Source organism: Leptinotarsa decemlineata, unplaced genomic scaffold (genome assembly GCF_025532065.1).
Source record: "Leptinotarsa decemlineata unplaced genomic scaffold, Ldec_3_MD MMD2_tig00001719_RagTag_RagTag, whole genome shotgun sequence".
Lineage (NCBI taxonomy): Eukaryota > Metazoa > Arthropoda > Insecta > Coleoptera > Chrysomelidae > Leptinotarsa > Leptinotarsa decemlineata.
Genome location: NW_027412569.1, coordinates 11,741,344 through 11,761,767, shown reverse-complemented (window position 1 = coordinate 11,761,767; position 20,424 = coordinate 11,741,344). Strand labels below are relative to the sequence as shown.

Genomic DNA, 20,424 nt, shown 5'->3' with positions numbered 1-20,424 from the left:
AGTTTTTTGAGAGTTTTTCATTTTTAGGTACCTATTCAAATTTTTCCATTGCTCTGAGCGTTTTCTACAATGAACTTTGAATAAGAAAACCTTTTATGATTATTTGAAACATATCTACATCAAAAATATATTATATGTGTTTTAATAAGCAGAAAAAGAAATGATAGCAATAATAACATCCGAAACGAACACTATAATTGTAATGAAGTAATTTATATAGGTGCCCAAAAAAATTATTGGCGCAATAAATGTTCGAATTGGAGTCCTTCCATTTCGAGCGTTTTTAAAATCAGTTTTTCATATTATTTATTGCCCTCAACTCTTTCAGGGGCAGTGGTATAAAATTTAGCCACAAAAAATGTGACTGTTTTTGGGCAGTGGTACAGTAAATAGACCACCTTTTCAAATATTCATTTCTTGGAGGGCAGCGGTTGGCAGATGTTGTTTCACCGTACTTTCATGTGTATACTCATACATAGATGGCGCTGGACGTTGTAGAAAGTGATACAAATGTGAAGAACCGCGGTAGTTCGTGTACAAACGGATCTGTTATTTGAAAACACGGTGTATTTTGATTTTGTTGAGTTTTCTCAAGCAGAAATAAGAAAGAATTATCATTCTGAGGTAGGATATCTTTACTTTGTTTTTAATACTTAATATTGTTGAAATCTATTTTTACTCAATCAGTAGTTTGATAGGCACAATTTGATCCCCTGATCCCACTGAATGGCCAGCGAGGTCACCAGATTTAAATCCTTTGGATTATTTTCTGTGGGGCCATCTGAAGAATGTTATTTATAAAACGAAACCAGCAAATATTGAAGATGTACAAGTGAAAATTCGAACAGAAATAAACAATATTACGCAAGAGACCATACACAAGGTTCAACAAGAATTTGTACACCGTTTGGGTTACTGTCAAATACAGCAAGGGCTGCAGTTCGAACATTTAATATAAAGTCATGTATTCCAGCATATTCTGTCCGCTAGACAATAAGTATTTTTGATAATATTGTTAATTTACCTAATAAAGAATGTTATGCGTTACTTTATTAGCACACACACAACTACTGTATTTTTGTCCACCCTGAACCAATTGGAATCAACATGTGATAGATTTTTGGAATCAGCTCAGCTAGAGTAACCCGAAAATGGGGGTGTTCCATTTAAAAAAAATGACGGTGACGTCATTACTCGAACGTAATTCATCCTGTATATTAGATTATTATTTTACAATACGGTAAATTAACATCAAAAACGTGTTTCAGGATTATTTCTTGAAATGACCTGTTTAGCTAAAAATGAATTTGTTCCATACTTTACGAACCTGTATATTTTTGTTGCAGATATGTTTCAGATAATCATAAAAGGTTTTCTTATTCGAAGTTCATTGTAGAAAACGCTCAGAGCAATGGAAAAAATATGAATAAGTACCTAAAAATGAAAAAAAAACTCTATGGTACATAGGGAGACGTGAAAGTTGCTATTGTGTTTTTATTCAACTGCAGGGCCGTAATTTAAAAGGGAATAATTCACACAATTATAACGTAGTTATAATTGTGTGATTGTTGTAGTTTTTGGATCTACGATACAAAAACTACAACAAAAAGTACAGGTCCGTATTCAAAAATTCAAAGATGGAGGTGGCCCAAGTCAGATGACATCCTGTATAAAAGATTCATGGATATATTTTGAGAGCCCACATCAAGTACCAATAGCAAAATGTGGACAGATTTTCAATATGTTTGCGAATAAAGAATATATAGGCAAAAAAATAATTTGTGATTTTTTGATTTTCTCTGTATTTCTCCAAAACCAAAAGAGCTATATTCGATTTCTTCACATCAATGAATAGGTCTCTAAAATACGCAACTTTGCCCCAATTTAACCGACACTCTATCTCTTATTTTATGAGATCCCCATGTACAGAAACGAATTTGAATAGCCCTGTATAAAAACAGTGGAAAAACTAACACTTAGGACAAGTTCAGTTTAGGACTTTTATACTGCCAACATCTTTTTCGGTCCTAATGAATATCAGCCTGGGTTTGGCGGGAAAAATAAGAAGATAACAATTTATATACATTTATTAGAAGTGTTAAAATCTATAAATAAATAAAGTCTATTCTAAAAATATACGCATTTTTTTCTTTGCAGTTTCAGCTCGAGTGATATTTTAAAAGTGGGAACTAGAGTCAATATCAAAACTGTCCCACGTTTCAAAAAAAATTTAAACGATTGAAATTCAAAATGAGTTCAAATTGTCTTTTTTTTTTAAGGAAACTGAGATCTACGGTATAATTATTCGATGAAAGACAGCAATGACAATCTAATATGATCTAAGTAAGACATGAAAAACCTACCCCTTCACTATCGGGAGCAACTATGTTCCTGCTTATTACTGCGACTGATATTGAATCGATAGGAAATCGACCAGAAAATAATTAGGTATTCATTGCTACCAGGAATGCAGTTGCAAATATTTGCATAATTCTGAAGAAACGAATGTGTTTTCCAAATTTATTTTAAAAATAGAGATTTTTTCACAAAAAATTCACGAGTAGTGCATTTTATTACAAAAAAAAAACTTTTGCTGTCTTCCAATAACGGATTATACCTTGATAAATATTGCTAAAAACGACCCCGGAAAGCGATTTGTTCAGAAATATCGCTGTTATTCCTTGATTTGAAAGTTACCCTAACAAAACTAAATATATTTTTCAACAGATATCACATTCAAATTGTTCAAATTTACACTTAAAAATAGTAATGATAACGCAGCAAAGAACTTTCAGATTTCATCTGATTTGCAAATATAAAAATGTAAAAAGAAAGTATAAAAATTAATTTTTCAGACTTTCAAGATCACATCTATACATAGAAGAGTTTCATTAGCCGATATCACTGATATTTAAAAACAAGAGTTTAATACACGTGATGGCACAATTGTACAAAAGCCCAATAGTTTTAATAAAGAGGCTGACGAACTGAGGAAAAATCTTCACAGGAAAATACGCTGTTTGAATAAATGAGGGTGCACAAACTATGATCCAACCCCAACGTATTAGGTCTTCAAAGGTTTTATTTCAAAAACAGAAATACCGAAATATAGAGGGAGAAATGGAAGGAGAGATAATTGAGCTCGGGTAGGTTGATGATCAAAATTATATCTTTCACTACAGTTTCCGACTCTTTAAAGGTTTCAAAGTAGCCTTTTTCAAAAGGAATTTGCCTTTTTTAGGGCTTGTGCTGTCACTTGTTTCAAAATACGCTTTTTCAAAACGAATTTCCCTTTATGATGGCTTCCGAATTCCTTTTTGAAAGCTTCTGGTTTTTTGAAGGCTTAAAAAAAGGCCTTTTCAAAAAGGATTTGAGGGCTTCCAAGTGCCTTTTTGAAGGCTTCTCCTGAGTAACTTGTTTTATCTTTTCAAAGCTTTCAAAATAGGCCTTCTTAAAGGGAATTTGCCTTTTTGATGGCTTCCAAATGTCTTTTTGAAGACTTCTGATGAGTAACTCATTTCCGAAGGTTTTAAAGTAGGCCTTTCTAAAAGGGATTTGACTTTTTGAGAGCTTCGAAATGCCTTTTTGAAGGCTTCCGACTTTTTGAAGGTTCCAAAATAGATCTCACCTTTTTAAAAGAAATTTGCCTTTTTGAGGACTTACAAATGCCTTTTTAAGGCTTCTGCTGAGTCATTCGTTTTCGATTTTTTCAAAGCTTTCAAAATAGGCCTTCTTAAAGGGAATTTGCCTTTTTGAGGGCTTCCAAATGTCTTTTTGAAGACTTCTGATGAGTAACTCATTTCCGACTTTTTGAAGGTATTAAAATAGGCCTTTCTAAAAAGGATTTGACTTTTTGAGAGCTTCCAAATGCTTTTTTGAAGTCTTCCGACTTTTTGAAGGTTCCAAAGTAGACCTCGCCTTTTTAAAAGAAATTTGCCTTTTTGAGGACTTCCAAATGCCTTTTTGAAGGCTTCTGCTGAGTCACTCGTTTTCGATTTTTTCAAAGCTTTCAAAATAGGCCTTCTTAAAGGGAATTTGCCTTTTTGAGGGCTTCCAAAATCTTTTTGAAGACTTCTGATGAGTAACTCATTTCCGACTTTTTGAAGGTTTCAAAATAGGCCTTTTCAAAAGGGATTTGACTTTTTGAGAGCTTCCACATGCCTTTTTGAAGGCTTCCTACTTTCTGAAGGTTTCAAAATAGACCTTACCTTTTTTGAAGAAATTTGCCTTTTGAGGGCTTCCAAATGCCTTTTTGAAGACTTCTGCTGAGTCACTCGTTTTCGATTTTTTCAAAGCTTTCAAAATAGGCCTTCTTAAAGGGAATTTGCCTTTTTGAGGGCTTCCTAATGCCTTTTTGAAGGTTTCTGATGGGTCACTAGTTTCCGAATTTTCAAAGGTTTTAAAATAAGCCTTTGTAAAAGGAGTTTACCGTTTTGAAGGTTTCCTAATTCCTTTTTGAAGGCTTCTGATGAGTCATTCGTATTCGACTTTTTAAAAGTTTCATATTGGGCCTTTTCAAATGGAATATGCCTTTTTGACGTATGTCAAGAGTATTAAAGCTATTTATAATTTGAGGCGAAAGTTTTAAAGTAAATTTTGGGTTTTGAAAAGGAAAAAAAATTGTTTTCCGAATCGTCGACCACTGAAGAAAGGAAAATATTGAAATTTTAGTTTTTTCAATTTGTAGTGAAAATTTATGAATACTACAAGTTACTGACTAATTGGGACTCTTCAGTAGTTTATATTACGCAATACCTTCTAAGGGTGAACTTTTCAGTTTGCCCTTTATTACACTTCAGCACATTCTCTATCAACCTGTTGAGAAAAATTAAATTGAATTGACAAATATCTCTCCTTTACACAGTCTCCCTTCTAGAAAACTAGTGAAAACATGTCTGCTATACCAAAAGCAGTTTTCACAAGTGATTACGATAGCGACATCAAGCTACACTATTGACGTACTTCAGGTTTGTACATCAAGAAAACACAGACCGAAGTTATTGGCGACCAAGAAGCGTCGGCATACCATAGTACTTGTTCGGTACTTTTTTCTGAAGTTTGCTTTCTATAGAGGTTTTCATTTTGTCCGGTACTTTAGCCAACTCGTCGTCGTCGTAAGTAAACATGAATTTGCAGTTGGCGGAGGAGACTTTCTTCGATTCTATCATCTCTATGCCGTGGTCCAAGCAATAGGTCAATCCTTCTTGGGTATCGAACACCTGAAATATAGGCAATACTAGGTATATTTTCTGAAGAAAATTAGTTCATTGCCGAGCACTGATAAATCCCCAATATTTTGTGTTTGGTTCAATCTGATTACCTCAAAGTCCCCTACATTTTCTAATTTGCCGGCCTTATTCCTCACAAGGGAAGATTTCATTCGTTATTATATCAATACAGATCTACGCGTCTTTTAATTGTTTTCCTACGGTGCTCTTTGCTGGCGAGTCCCCACTTTACATTAAACCCGTATTTTTTTTTTGTAAATAATAGAAACAATAATACTCACCATAGAAACAAAAAGACTCATCTTACAAATCTCGCATTCATAGTCTCCCTCTTCGCCATGCTGGAACTTCTTCTTCTTCCCCCTGTTGACTTCCGGAATTGGCAGCCTCTCTCTCGTCAATTCTCCTAAGCTCCTCAACTTGTCCCTCCTCTGCATCTCCCTGTCGCACAATTCCTGCACATGCGGTAGAACCTGCCTCAAGATATCTGCACTGCACCTGGTGTCATTCGTTATGCTCAAGAGGAGCCTGTCCAGAGAAAACATGGAGGGCTCGCTGCTGTTCCTCAGAACATCAAAAAGCCCTCGTGCAGTCTTCAGCCAGTAAGTCGGAGCAAAGTAGACGCTTTCGGAAACCACATAGCCCGTACTGACGCTGGACGTGAACGCTTTTGGAAACACGACGATGAACTGTCCGGGTACCTGAATTGTGCGACAGAGGGAAACGCCATGCTCCACGAGGAGGTTGGGCGGAACCATAACCGTGTCGGAATTCAGCCAGTGCTCTTTGTTTTTGCAGTAGTTCGGGACGAGTTGTCTGAGAGCAGATTGAAAGGCTTCGCTCGCGGAATTCGGGATGCCGTACCAGATTTTATTGCCCCCTGTGTGTAAGTACTCGATCCAAGGGAGGCCATGGGGGTCCCGGTACCAGCAGCAAGCGCTGAATACCATCCCGACGTGGAGGGTTGGTACGGTAACACCTAATTGAAAACAGTGTTTGTTCTGGTTCAAGTTTGGTAATCCAAGAAATATAACATGTTTGAACAGTCAACAGCTGAATTGCAATAATTTTAATAAGATTTCTACGTAAAGTCGATTTTTACTTTTAGATATTGATTTTTGTAATATATATTTGAAAGAGGTAACTTCATCCGTTCAGTATATTTTTGATAGAGATGAAACAGATAGCAGTGAAGCCAAATACTGAAAATTCGGACAACCTCGCAGCCAAATATTCGGTAGTCGAATATTGGGTGGGCCGTCGCCATTTGTTGCGCCGCAAGAAGCACGCTTGCGTAGATGGGGCGGGAACGATAGGGTGGATATTCTCGATAGGGTGGATATTCGGACAACCTCGCTGCCGAATATTCGGTCGTCGAATATCGGGTAGGCCGTTGCCATTTGGTGCACCGCAAGAAGCACGCTTAAGTAGGTGGCACGCGAACAATAATGTGGATATTCAATAGGTTGGATATTCCCGATAAGGTTGATATTCGGGCAACCTCGCTGCCGAATATTCAGTCGTCGAATATCGAGAGGGCTGTCGCCATTTGTTGCGCCGCAAGAAGCACGCTTGCGTAGATGGGGCGAGAACCATAATGTGGACATTCAATAGGTTGGATATTCCCGATACGGTGGATATTCGGGCAACCTCGCTGCCGAATATTCGGTCGTCGAATATCGGGTGATCCGTTGCCATTTGGTGCACCGCAAGAAGCACGCTCAAGTAGGTTTCGCGCGAACAATAATGTGGATATTCAATAGGTTGGATATTCCCGATACGGTGGATATTCGGGCAACCTCGCTGCCGAATATCTGGTGGGCCGTTGCCATTTGGTGCACCGCAAGAAGCACGCTCAAGTAGGTGGCGCGCGAACAATAATGTGGATATTCAATAGGTCGGATATTCGGGCAACCTCGCTGCCGAATATTCGGTCGTCGAATATCGAGTGGGCCGTCGCCATTTGTTGCGCCGCAAGAAGCACGCTTGCGTAGATGGGGCGAGAACGATAGGGTGGATATTCGGATAACCTCGCTGCCGTATATTCGGTCGTCGAATATTGGGTGGGCCGTTGCCATTTGGTGCACCGCAAGAACCATGCTTAAGTAGGTGGCGCGCAAACGATAGGCTGGATATTCGATAGGGAGGATATTCCCGATAGGGTGGATATTCCTGATAGGGTGGATATTTCCGATAGGGTGGATATTCGGACAACCTCGCAGCCGAATATTCGGTCGTTGTAGGTGAAGCGCGAACAATAGGCTTATACAATTCGGATATGTTCGTTGATAATTGTTTCATTCGTTGAATTATTGTACTTACTGCATCTATCTTTCAGCACCTTGCAGCTGTGTACAGAGAAATATTTTTTCTGAAGCTAGCCTCATTTACAAAGACAAGCAAAATCGCTTGCTACCTCCTAATGAAGATAAGCTAGTATTCATTTACCATAATTTGCCCTCAGTGCGATGTGACTCATGTTCTAAGTAGTAGAATTATTGTGTTTACTGTTTGTATTTCTTAAATGATACTAACTGAATAAAGCAATTAATCACTCAAAAGTTTTCTTATTCCGTATTCGGCCGAATAGGTGGAAGTTAACCGGTATTCGGTCGGATAATATTCAAGCCGATTAATTGATGAAGAAAAAATCATTCCGAAGTGTGACAATCACATTAATAGCAAGAGATATATTATTGAATTTGTGAAAGATAAACAAAAATAAAAATTTCACGTCAGATCCTAACTCACCCATGATTGGTCCAAGAGAACGCAAAACTGACGCGTTGTTGTTAGTAAGAACTTTCAGATTCCAAGAATGCCTTGCGAATGGACTGTTTTTCGCTGTGGCGAAGCCGTAACCCCAGTTTCCACAGTCAATCGATCCAGAGTGAACGCATATGTGGTTTTGTCGCATACTGACGTGCCTCCAGTATTCTTGCTCGACCTGAAAACAGATGAAGACCAAAACTTTTTCCTTCTTTCATTTCACACCTAAATAAAACTGTTCAATTGTTCTTGTTACTTAGGAAGAAGAGACTACACCACTGAAATATATCAGAACTGATCCAAAACAGATGTGATAAATTTGGCGAAACCTAACCTCAAATCCTCTGAACGCTGAAACTCTCCAACCTACCTCGGGTACACCTACCAAATGAAAAACTTCAAACTAGTAACGACAATTCCAATGCATTTCACAAAGCGGCACATAAAATTGACGAATAATCGAAAAAACAGGTCAAGGAATCAATTAAACTTGAACCAGTAAATCCACAAGAAAGGTAACAGTATACTAACCTCCTGAGCTGATGGTTCATTATTTTTAAAATGCATGCTCATGGTGTTTCTGGCTATTCTGTAAAAAGCATTCAATGCCATGTTTCGTCCTTTGGTGATGCATTCTTCGGCATCGTTATCCTCAAAGTCTTCCGAATCTGCCTCAGCTTCTGCGTTCGGCGATTTTTGCTGGAGTTTCATGAGACTCTTCGATTCACGTTTGGCCCATTCAGTCTCCACTTCATCAAACAGTTTCTCTCGTTCAGCTGCAGAATAAATATTAGTTGAATTTTCAAAGTACAGGATGAAAATATTGTTTGCCCACCTGGAGATAGGGTATCGTAAGGCAATAGATATTTGCAATAAATATCGTCAAGTTTCGTGACTCGATCTTGGGCAGATTTTGGGATTTTCATCAGCTCAGACACTCGAGGCCACCTCTTTTTTTCTATGACCTCTTTCAAACCTCCCAAGGTTTGAACTGTTTGATAGAGTCTGGGTAAGTCAATTTCCATACCGCCGATCTGAAAAAAAAAACACAGTCACACCTATTCAAGTCCCAGTATCTAAATCGTCAACTGAATCATTCACAAACGATAATAAAGTGGAGGCCCTAGATTGGAGCCTTGAGGGACTCCAGAAGTTGAAACATTAGCAACGAATGCATGTTTATGACTTTTGTCATGAAGTCAATAGAATACTCACCCACGGAGGATGAACCAAGCTAATATTCTGTGTCTGGAGATACTTCTTGATAGCCATCAACTCTTTGAAATTGGGCCCCCACCGGTACAGCATTTTGTGAACGTACTGGTCGTACGCGGTGAACCTCATGTCGTCCGTGACCTTGCACTCGGGCTTGAAACCACCAGGCGGAACGATCCGGCAGATGCCGAACTGCTCTGCCTTGTGCCTGATTCTCTCGATGTACTCCAGAGGGTCCTGGAACTCCTGGTCGGTCGGATGGAACACCGGCGCCTCCACAAGCCTCGCCGGATCGGTCTTTTTCGGAAAATCTGAGACGTAAACGGGCGTGACGTACTCGGCCGGTCGGCACTTCTGCTTCTGCGTAGGTTTTTTTGACAGTTTCGCGCTCGACGAAGAACTAGCGCTCGGCGAGCTCGGGATTTTGTATTTGAAATCATCCAAGTCCGATAGCTTCTCGCTGCTCTTCGACGTTTTCAGCAACGTTTTGTTCTGGAGCTTCGTCAGGCCATGTTTCGAGGGTTTTTGGGGAATATAGAAATGAGAAGTCTCTTCAGGCTCTGTTGTGGATGGTTCCGGGTCATCTTTGCTGCTCCTGGAGAGGTCTTGTTTCAGTACCGGTTTGCGAAATTGGCCTGCGATGAAAAACGTACAACTGAATCAAAATTTCATGAAAGAGGAGCCCAAAACATTCATAATCCTGGTCCAGACAGCACTGTTTCGACCTGCCGTAGGCCTCATTAGTGGTGCTAGACGGAACCATGACTGACACTGTTGAACCACAAGCAATGAATATAACAACAGGAGTGCCCCGAGAATCGATTTTAGGCCTTTTTTTTTCGAATGACATAATACTTTTATACTACCCCAGGTAAGATGACATGAATCAACTGACAGCTGAGGATAACTTACGATTGTAAGTCTCTTGAGAAGATATGTATTGCAATAAACACACACAAAACCCAACATATGCCAATATATTCCAAAAAATAGTTCTAATTACAGTCCACTCATACCTCGGCAACAGAGGTATATCAAATGAATCTCTGAAAGAGATCAGTAGTTAATGTGAGAAGCACGTGATTTGCTATTGGTTAATTTTACTGTATCACTCAATGTATGAGTTTCTGGGGAAATTCAAGACATTCTCTGAATGTTGTCCAATTTTCACCAAACTACCCTTCATATTTTTCCGTATTTGTATATATTCGTAGTAGACTGAATATACAAAAATATATAATGCATTTTGAGAAAAATAATATGTTTCATAACTATAATACGAGAGCAAGATATGATTTATGCTTGCCGTTTTCAATTTCAATTTTAAAGTGAATATATTTCAAAATTTTTATATCGTGTGATGATCTTTTAAGATTGCGAATGGGCTTATTTAATGATTTTTTATTTATAGTTCACTTGATAGAAATTTTAAATTGAAAAACAGTGTACTTTGCTTGTCGAGTTTGAAAGACGTGGATTTTTGGAATTTCTTACTGACGTTTCGCTGGCGCGAGTAGCTGGCTTCTTCAGAGGTTTAACCATCATGGCTTGCTGTCTGATGACTCGGACAACATTGCCGAATCGTGAAATTTACGGAGCCTATAATTATCAATTTAATTATGATCCAACAAAAGCTTCTGAGGTAATACCATTAATCATACACAAACTAAACTCCAAGAAAAAACGAATTGTTCCTACGCGACCTGTCAGCTAAGAAAAAGTTGAAACTCAATGTTGCAAAATGCAGAATGGATCCGATATGACATACATTTTCAATGCCGAATAAACCAAAAAATTGTGATATGGGTACTCCATTTTCCTGAGAAAATGAACGATTAAGTAAAATTTTCTGTAATTATTTATTCATTTCTTCCAAGAATAAAGCCTGCAAACAAATAAATATACAATAATAAGATCGCTCGAATCCACGAATTAAGCATGAAAATGGACAATAATATTTGCCTTGCTAAGTGATATAGAACAAGTTATATCTAAATATGATTCTAAATAGAATTAAACGAGCTGTATTTTCAAATGGTTTTCGAACCCTAATACAATAAATCAATTATGCATTCATGCGCCCACCAAAAATAAGAAATTCAACGTTACTGGTATATTAGCCATATTGTCATTCAGTCAGCCAGCGCCCTCTGTAGTGTATGCGACAATGTGCTCTTTCTAATGTCAATGGTTTCGACAAACTTCGTATTTTTGTTAAAATAATTTCAAAATGAATGTTGAGCCTACTTTTGTTAAAGCTGACTCCCGACAACCTACCAAGAGTCGATTTTGAAATGACCGATGAATTTTACTTGAAAAATTTGCAATACTTTGGTACCGAAATGAAGAATAAAAAATTGAAACGGTATGTATATTTAGTAGGTCCCTTTTATTTATATGACATTCATTTCAGACTTTGTCTTTTATGGAAGGATGGAAAGTTTTGATTAATTTTTATTTTATCTCGGCCAAGGAGCAGTATGGTGACTGAAAAGAGAAGCAAAAATATGTACAGTGACTCCAGAACATGTCAATCCAAAAATAACCTGAAAAAATATTTTTCGGAATGTAAACTAATGACACGGAATATGCAGCAAAATAGGCACCCGCCGAGACCTACCTTTTACAAAAAACGTTCTTCAATTAGATAATTGAAACAGTTGTATTCACACCGAGTTGACAACAATAACAATAAAAATGACGTCTGTCAAATTGGATCATCAGATCTGTGATTGGATATTAAAAACCCATGCACTTGGCAACTCCGCTCTAGACACGAGCATTTTTATTGGTCAACAAACACGCGGCCAATTTAAATTCCTACTTTTCGAATTGTTCTTTTTTCTGCAAATATGAAGAGATTTTGGGACCGACTAGGCTTGATAAGTATAATATACCCCTAACTCGATCAGTCTATAAGCAAACCAGTATCATTTTCCACAGTATGAAACGAGCCCATTGATGTATTTGACACTGCATGTGTCAACTTGCTATAACTTATTATTGGTGGTGTCAGGTTAAACCAAGAATGCATTGTTTAATATCTCACATTATTCAAAATTTTATATTGATTAACAAAACAAAGTCTACAAATCAGAGCGGGGGCGATTTGCTTTTTTCGTTCGATCAAAACTCTCTGTGTTACATAAAGAATAATAGTTTGACAGTGATATGAATTTGAGGTATGTACAATCAAAAAAATAAAAATAACTTACCGGCTTTCAAGGAGTCATCCTGCCTCGAAGATTCATCCTCCGACCTAGAGGTGGCGGTGCTTGACGGCCTTCTCGAAGGTCTCCGAAACGGCGTACTGATAACGTCTTCATTATCTTCACCGAAAGCATAGACGCTGCTCTCGTTTTCCGGAGAAAACGCGTTTACATTCGGAGCCGTTTCTTTTTTACATTTCCGAAAAATCAGCTTCCTATCGATCTGCGGTTTTGCGGAGTCACCGACTTTCACATCCATCCCCTTCAAGGGAGTCGTACTCGAAGACTCGGCATTGCAACTCGTCTTATCCTCAGGTTTAGACCCTTCCAGAAGGGCGAGTTTTAGTTTTTCAGTGTCGACAGGTTCCGAACTTTCTAGAGTTGACTCTGTGGGGATGAGTTCCCCGAACTTCAACATCTCGTCGTTTTCCTTTTTGATGCTGCTTCCAGCCAAGGCAGAGTCTTTCAGCCATTTCTCTATCTGCTCGTTGGACATGTTGACCTTCTCCTTTCCGAACCGTTTCCCCAAGTCTTTGTGCAGAAGATCGAGGAGAGGCGGAGCGTGGCTACAAGTCGGAAGCATGGCCGAGATACTTTTGCTGGCTTTGACGTTCTTCTCATCGAATCCGTGAAAGATCTCGTCCTCGTCAGAGGAAGACAGCATCGGCAGGTAGTTCTGAGGGATCTTAGCACACTCCCGTTTGGGCTTGACCTCACTTTTGCCGACATCGACTTCAGCCGGCTTCAGTGATGTTTTCACAGAGGCGCTTTTAGCTTTAGGTGCGGTTTTACTTGGAATTTCTTCCTTAGGTTTCTCCGTTTGAGGCCCGGATTTCTGACTCCCCACCATGCTCTGGTTGGTTAGTTTCGACAATGGTTCTTCGTCAGAATCGCTAAACTCGTGGTCAGTTTTTTTCATAGATTTCGTCTTGGAAAACTTCTTATTCTTCGCCTTGTTTGCCAATGTTTGGAGGTTAATATCCGACGTTGTTGATTGGTCAGAATCGCTAGAGCTGGACTTCTGTTTGGCGACAGGTGATGCTTTCAAACTCGCACTAGGTTTCTCCAAACACACATCACTGCTATGGATCTTCGTTACTTTATTACTTCTGGTAATTTTTTTCTTTCTAGGCACTCTGACTTCGATATGGAATGACTCATCTGAATCGTAACTCTGTTCAGCTTTGTTCAATTGAGATGCGCTTCTAGTTGGTCTTTTGGGTCCGACCTTTCCCTCATTTCTTGCGCGTTTAGGACTGTCAGATTTCCTCAGCTTAGCACTTTTTGTATTATCTCCTGAATCTGGTGCCGAAAGTGAAGAATCTTTAACAGGAGATTTCCTTTTCGTACCTGATGCCTTCTTGGGGTTATGTTCCTGCTTGGAGGCAGAAGAAACCTCAAGTTTTCTCTTGAGCTCGTTCAACTTGATGTCATCCGGAATTTCTTCAACAGGAAACAAATCAGTACCAGTTTTGACAGAGACATCTTTGTGTACTATCTCAGCTTCATTTTCAGAAGCAACTTTTTTGTCAATGATTTTGATTTTATCAGTGAGACATTTATCATTCTCATCGGAATTAGAGTCGGCTTTTTCATCAATTTCTTTTGCTTTTGGTTTCTCTTTATGTTCATCTTTCGAGGACTGAGCTTGTGCTTTTAATTCGTTTTCTCTTTGCTCAGTTTTTTTAACATTGGGTAGTTCTGGGAAACTATCAATCGATACATTATCTTCATCATCAACTTTGTTATCATTCACTAGTTTGTGGCTTAAAATTTCCATGTAGATGGTTGCCGCCTCTTTACTTTTTCTGGTAGGCCTCTGCGTGAGTTTAGGGGAGACAAGTTCCTCCTTCTCACTAACTTTTCTCCTTTCTGTATCTTTCTTTGATGTTGGGTTTTCTTTTTTTAGTTGATCCCTTTTTGGTCTACATGTATCTACTGTAACTCTTTTTTGGGCCGGCTCTTCATTACTTTCATTATTTGACTCTGGTAGTTCCTTTGCTATGTGAGTTTCCTTTTTTGAAAGAGCAACAAAGCCTTTTTTTAACCCTTCCTTTTGTTTTTGTGATGTCTTGTTTATTGTTCCAACCAGCTCTTTTTCTGTATTATCTATAATTTCCAAAACTTGCAGTGAATTTTTCTCAGTATTTTCACAATTGTGTCCGTCATTCATTATATCATCTTCTGATCCCGTTTCCAACTTTTGCATTTTATCAGTGATATTTATCAAATCTGCTACCTCTTCTGGGGCTTCAGGTTTTACTGATTTACTTTTATTTTTTTTCATTGTCTTTTTGGTTGATCTTTTTTTGACATCTTCCTCTTTATCAACAGAAGTTCTCTTTGAATCATCACACGAAATAACCTCCATTTTTCTCATGGTTCTAGCTGATAATTTCATGGCTATTGGTTTTTTGGTGAACTCAATCAATTCATCTTCAGATTTGATATCACGTGAATCAGCTGTTTCAATAATCTCCTCTGCAGGTCTGTTTGTAGGTCTTTCATCTATATTTACTTCTCTCTTCCTCAGATCTTTCACTTTGCTGATGTTGAAATCCACTGCTTCATCTCTATGTTCATTAGCTAGTGCTTTAGTTTTCTTTGTATCCTCTATCTTGTCATATTCTGAGATTCCAGAAACAATAAGTTCCTCTTTAGGCCTAGTTTCTACCGTCTTATTCTTAACTTTATTCAAAGAATCTTCTGAGTCAACCTCATCAAAAGTAGTACTTTTTTCAGCCTTGATTGTTTCATTGATATTATCCTCCATACCTTTACTTGTTCCCAGGTCTTCATCATTTATTATTTGTCTTGAGAATACTTTCTTAGAGTTATCTGTTATTTCATCAACTTCATTTTTCAATTTGTCTCTTTTACGAATTGATTTTTTTGGATCATTTTCACCTAGACTGTCCATTAATTCATTCTTGAGATTCTGTTTACTAATAGTCTGTTTTAATTCAACTAAATCAATGGTTTCTGTTGAATTGTCTGTTACAGTATCTTTTTCTTTTTGACTACAGGTATCCTCATTTTCTATACTCTGACATATGGCTGTTGACTTTTTCATATCACTTTCAACCTTATGAGTTGTCTTACATTGCACTTCTTCTGAGTTTGGCTTTTGAATCATTTTGTTTGTGTTATCTTCAATGTCCTCAACCAATAACGTTTTCTTTTCTTTATCCACATTGAGATTAGCTTTCAGTAGTTCATTATTCGACTTTATCTTCTTTTCAAAGTCATCAAGATTGTTATCAACAGTATAATCAGAGGCAGTTTGGCGTTTAGGAAATGGTTTACTCCCAACTCTCTTTTTGGTTCTCATTTTCCCACTGTTTCCAACTTCACCAACAGAATCTCCATCAGTTAAGGAAGATTTGCCAGACACCTTTTTATCACTGACTGTATCTTTATTCAATTCTTTTCCACCATCACCTGCGTTCTTTGTAGATGTCAGCTTTCTTAATTCTTCATGTTCAACGTCACTAGTTGATATTTTTTTGGCTTGATGGTCAGATGGTTTAGCTTGCGAGTCTTTTACTTCATGAATATCGACGTAAGCTTGCAATAACTTTGACTTTTTTGACAATTTACTGAGCTTCATGTCGAGTTCATTTTCTGATTCAGTATCAGAACTTCCAGTTGAAGCCGATGCTTTACCTGCCTGTTTCTTGGATTCTTTTTCATTAAATTTAACACTATCAACTGCTGTGAGTTGTTTCTTAGAACACGGAAATTTATCGGATGGTTTTTTTGGATTTGGATCTGCCTCTCCTGTTTTTATTGCCTCTTTGACATCAATTTTTTCAACTGATTTAGTGTTCGTTTTCTTTTTAGTCATTGGGGGTTCTGTAGCTTTGTTAATGATAGACTTACTAGTGATATTTTTCTTGCTCTTCAAGACTCTATTATGTTTGTCCTGTTGCTCACCATATTCTGGTTCGATTTTTGATTTTTTGGAGCCTATAGATTTCTGTTCTGAACTTTGTTGGTTTACTTCACCTTCAATGTCAGTATCAGAATCATCTATTTTTTTCGGCGTTTCTTCAACTAGATATGAAGCTTTTGATTTTTTCAAGTGGGTCGGTTTTACATAGTCTATTCTCAATACTTTATCAGGTGATTCTCCACTGGGATTCTTTAGGAAATCTGGAGATTTACTCTCAAGTTTTTTAAGATTCACAGATTCAGACGTCTCTTTCAACTTCATTTGATCCTGATCTTCTGGAACTTTTTCTTTTTTTGAAGTCTGTCTTCTTTCCTTATCTGAGGCTACATTTAAACCCCTTTTTGTTTCTTCTAATTTATCTCTAGCTTCGGCTTTGACGTCAGGTGATTTGGCAATTTTTTTTGCAACATTGATTTCTTTTTTTTGAACTATATTAGAAATCCTAGTACTCTTTTTGATTTCAACAGTTTTATTAACATCTCTTTTTATATCTGTGGACTTCATTACCTCTTTCCTAATGTCGACACTCTTATTCATCTGTTTTTTATCTTTGTCAACAAATTTATTCGTTTCCTTTTTGTAACCTGTAACTTTTTTATAATCTTTCTTTATAGCTGTTGATTTTCCAACATCCTCACCTTTGTTTGGGCTTTTCTTTTCACCCTGTTTCGAATCTTTATGTTCAAGATTCCTAACATTACGCCTAACATTCTCAGATGATTTAACTTCAGTTGTTCCCACTTTGTTATCAACAGGGGCCTCTTTTTCTTTCTTATCAAAACTAGCACCCTGTTTTCCTAGAGCTTTCTGCTTTTGTGAAGCCCTCAACCTCTGTTTAACTTTGACAGATTTACATTTCCTTTGAGAGAGAACAGTCTTTTTCAAAGTCGTCAACCTAAGTGATCTTGGTTTCATAATGGTATTTGGATTGGTCATGAGTATTCTTTTCTTTATTTGTTTCCTTCTGATTTCTTTGTTTTTATCCGATATACCAGACCTGGTTACTCGAGGACTGTAATAATGAAATATATTCAGTTTGTAGACAAACATCAAGATATAAAATGATTTTTTTGCGCAGATACGCGGTCAAAACAAAACTACGAGTAAGATTCAGCTGAAATTTTGACAGTAGCTGCCTACGAGAATGTATTACACATTAGTGAATTTCTATTACGATTGTGGCGCCATCCGGCGGCGAGGGGAAGTACTTATCGGACCGCCCTCGTACATACACACTGTAGACAACAATGGACGGAAATATATGAGAAAGTAACTCGATAAGATGAAAACTGAAAAATTAATTCTAAGCAGTCATATGGTGAAATGCAATATCAATCGATTTATAGTATTGCACTAACTATTATCACTGATTGTATAGAAATTAAATGAATGCTGAAAACAACACAAAAATCATGCCTCAGCCACCATATTCACCAGATTTGCTTCCCTACGAATTTTTCTGTTCTCAAGATTGAAGAGACACATGAAAAGAGGGGGGACTACTTTGAAAAGAACAAAATGGGAATTGATGAATAACATTTTTTGAGAAAAATTAAAATTTACCATATTTTTTGAACAGACCTCCTGCATACATACAAGCACACATGGCAAGCTGAATGATCTCTTGTAAAAACTAACCTCTTTTAACTTCATGCATTGAAAATAATAGATACCTGGTTTTTGGATCGGCCTCAGATTGGTATTTCCTGTTCGATTTGAAAACCGGCACTGATTTCATCTCTTCTGGAGGTTCAGCAGTTGGCTCCTCGTCTTCAGATGATTCTGGTTTCTCCAAGGTTTTCTTAGTGTCTACTTGTCTCACCAAAGGTTTTCTTATAAGAACCTTTTCTCTTGCAGCAACCTTTTTCCTAAAAGGTAGTTCCTTTTGCACGAATCTGCCTCTAAAACTCCTCAAACACATCTTAGGTTTAATTTTGGGCCTCAAGGTGGTTTTGAGAGTTTGTGTTGTGACTTTAACATGTTTCGTAGCTACTACCCTTGTTTTGTGCAGGGTATTACTTTTTTTTGTGACAGTTTCTGTTTTCGATACCGTGTTCGTTCTTACCAATGTCTTATTGGTGACCTTTTCAGACAACTTGCTTATTGTGAGAGCCCTAATTTTGGCCATCTTCTGTTCCTGATATTTTCGGCGAAGCGCTTGTATCGCAAGAGCGTGGCGCCTCTTTCTATCCATTTGTCGGCTGATGACGATCGGATCTGCCCGTTTTCTCACTCCAAATGCAATGAATGGTTTTTCAGAAGACGTTCCACATTTTCCGATATCGATAGGACCATTTTTAGGCGAAGACTCGCTTTTTATTTCATGGACTTGGCCATTCGTGTCAACTATAGAAGCTGTATTGAAGAAATTCAGATCCGGAGGGAGAATAGGTGTTCCTCGAAAACACAAAAATGTTAGGAAGTCTTCAGTGTTTGGTCGTTTTATAGGAAGTAGTTCCACTGGTTCTGGTAATACATCAATTTTTGGGCTCTCGGATTCTAATTCTCTAATCGGGGTTATGACGGGACTGTTCACATTGGAGCCCTGGCAAACTTTCGTTGGGCATGTACTTTAGTCCTGTAAAAAATACAAAACTTATCAAGTTTTCAGCAACCTCAATGCTTCATCATCCAAGATTTTAAAATAATGTACAAAATAATGAGTTTCTTTGCTATTTTCCACTACCACTTCAAGGTACAGTATATATATATTTCCCGAGTTTCTCTTTGGAAAAACAGCCTCAGCGTCAGGTCTTACAATAGCCTGTCAGAGATGTCTCAAAAAAGGAGAGACCAATATTGTCGAATGACTAATTTATATTCCCAGTAACTCCAGGAATTTCCAGAAACAATTCATTACGTTTAGTAATGTTTTAAAAACCAGCTATACCTAAACTAGAATGTTAAAACTACCCCCTATTAAATTGTCCCCACTGCAAGTGGCCTTACCTTTTAGGACTCTCTTCGAGCAGGGGAGATGGACAACCACTTTTTCTTTTCCTCTTCATCTTCATTACAGCATTACAACACAGTCAATAAAAATACCTTGCATGGAATCCTGATTGGCCTCAAAATCGATTATGGGTTAGACTTTACAGCCGATGTGAATTACTAGAAATGGATAATAACGCAAATTTAACAGATCACCAGATCCTGTTCATAAAGATAACCGTTGGAGCATTGTTAAGAGCCTTTGTTTATTTTTTCGTTTTTCATAAAACCAAAACGCTGGATAAGTCAAAACATCAAACACAAGCGTTTAACCTCACTTTATTTTTTCTTCTTCTTCTTCGCTTCCTTTTGGTCTTTGCTTCCTCTAAGGTGCAGTAGATTAGTCCTATTGAAAAACCAGAAATGAATTATTCGAATGGGTTATCAAAAGCAGAAATAATATAGAAAAAATGGGAGAAAATGAACGATAAGTATGAATTCAACGATGTTCGTGAAAAAAACGAATTGTGGTCTAAAATGGAAATGAAATGAGGAGTGGAAATGAAAGGAAGAATGAGTTGACCAATAGTGAAATGTCAATAAAATGCAAATAATGTAGAATACGTATAACTAGAGTTTTTTCCCCAACACCAAATCGTTATTTTCTACACCTCGATACGTATTTCGATTACCAAGCGATCATCTTCAAGAGGAAGATGATCACTTGGTAATCGAAACACGTGTCGAGGTGTTGAAAATAACGATTTGGTGTTGGGAAAAACTACAGTAATATTCATTACTACACCAAAGGTTGCAGACAGTGCATCATAAGTAATGAAGGATACATTTTTTTAAAAGAGAAACGCCGAACTGAAAACTGAGTTTTTTTAAGGACAAAACACAAGCAGTACAGGAAAATTAAGGCGCTCTCAGAGCGGTGCCCGTGCGAAAGTAGCGATTCACATTGAATTTGAATCACTGAAGATTGAATCCATTCGAAAAAACGTTCTCAGGAAGTTTATTCCACATAAACGCAGTTCCCCAGATGAAAACGTTCTTAAACAGTGGAGTTCGAGGTGTACTGAGTTGAACCTCAAAACGATGAGCAGCCACAGTC

The 20,424-nt window shown here is 37.7% G+C and overlaps 1 protein-coding gene across 1 annotated transcript; it reads right to left on the bottom strand.

Annotated features, from left to right (window-relative positions):
• Positions 1-2,071: 2,071 nt before the first annotated feature.
• Jarid2 (Jumonji, AT rich interactive domain 2) lies at positions 2,072-19,663 on the bottom strand. Its single transcript, XM_023171531.2, is given in 10 exon segments — positions 2,072-5,219; positions 5,510-6,207; positions 7,980-8,175; positions 8,529-8,773; positions 8,833-9,031; positions 9,213-9,847; positions 12,428-17,388; positions 18,050-18,926; positions 18,929-18,954; positions 19,326-19,663. Coding segments are annotated over 10 exon segments (8,124 nt in total). The 5' UTR covers positions 19,391-19,663; the 3' UTR covers positions 2,072-4,997.
• Positions 19,664-20,424: the final 761 nt, after the last annotated feature.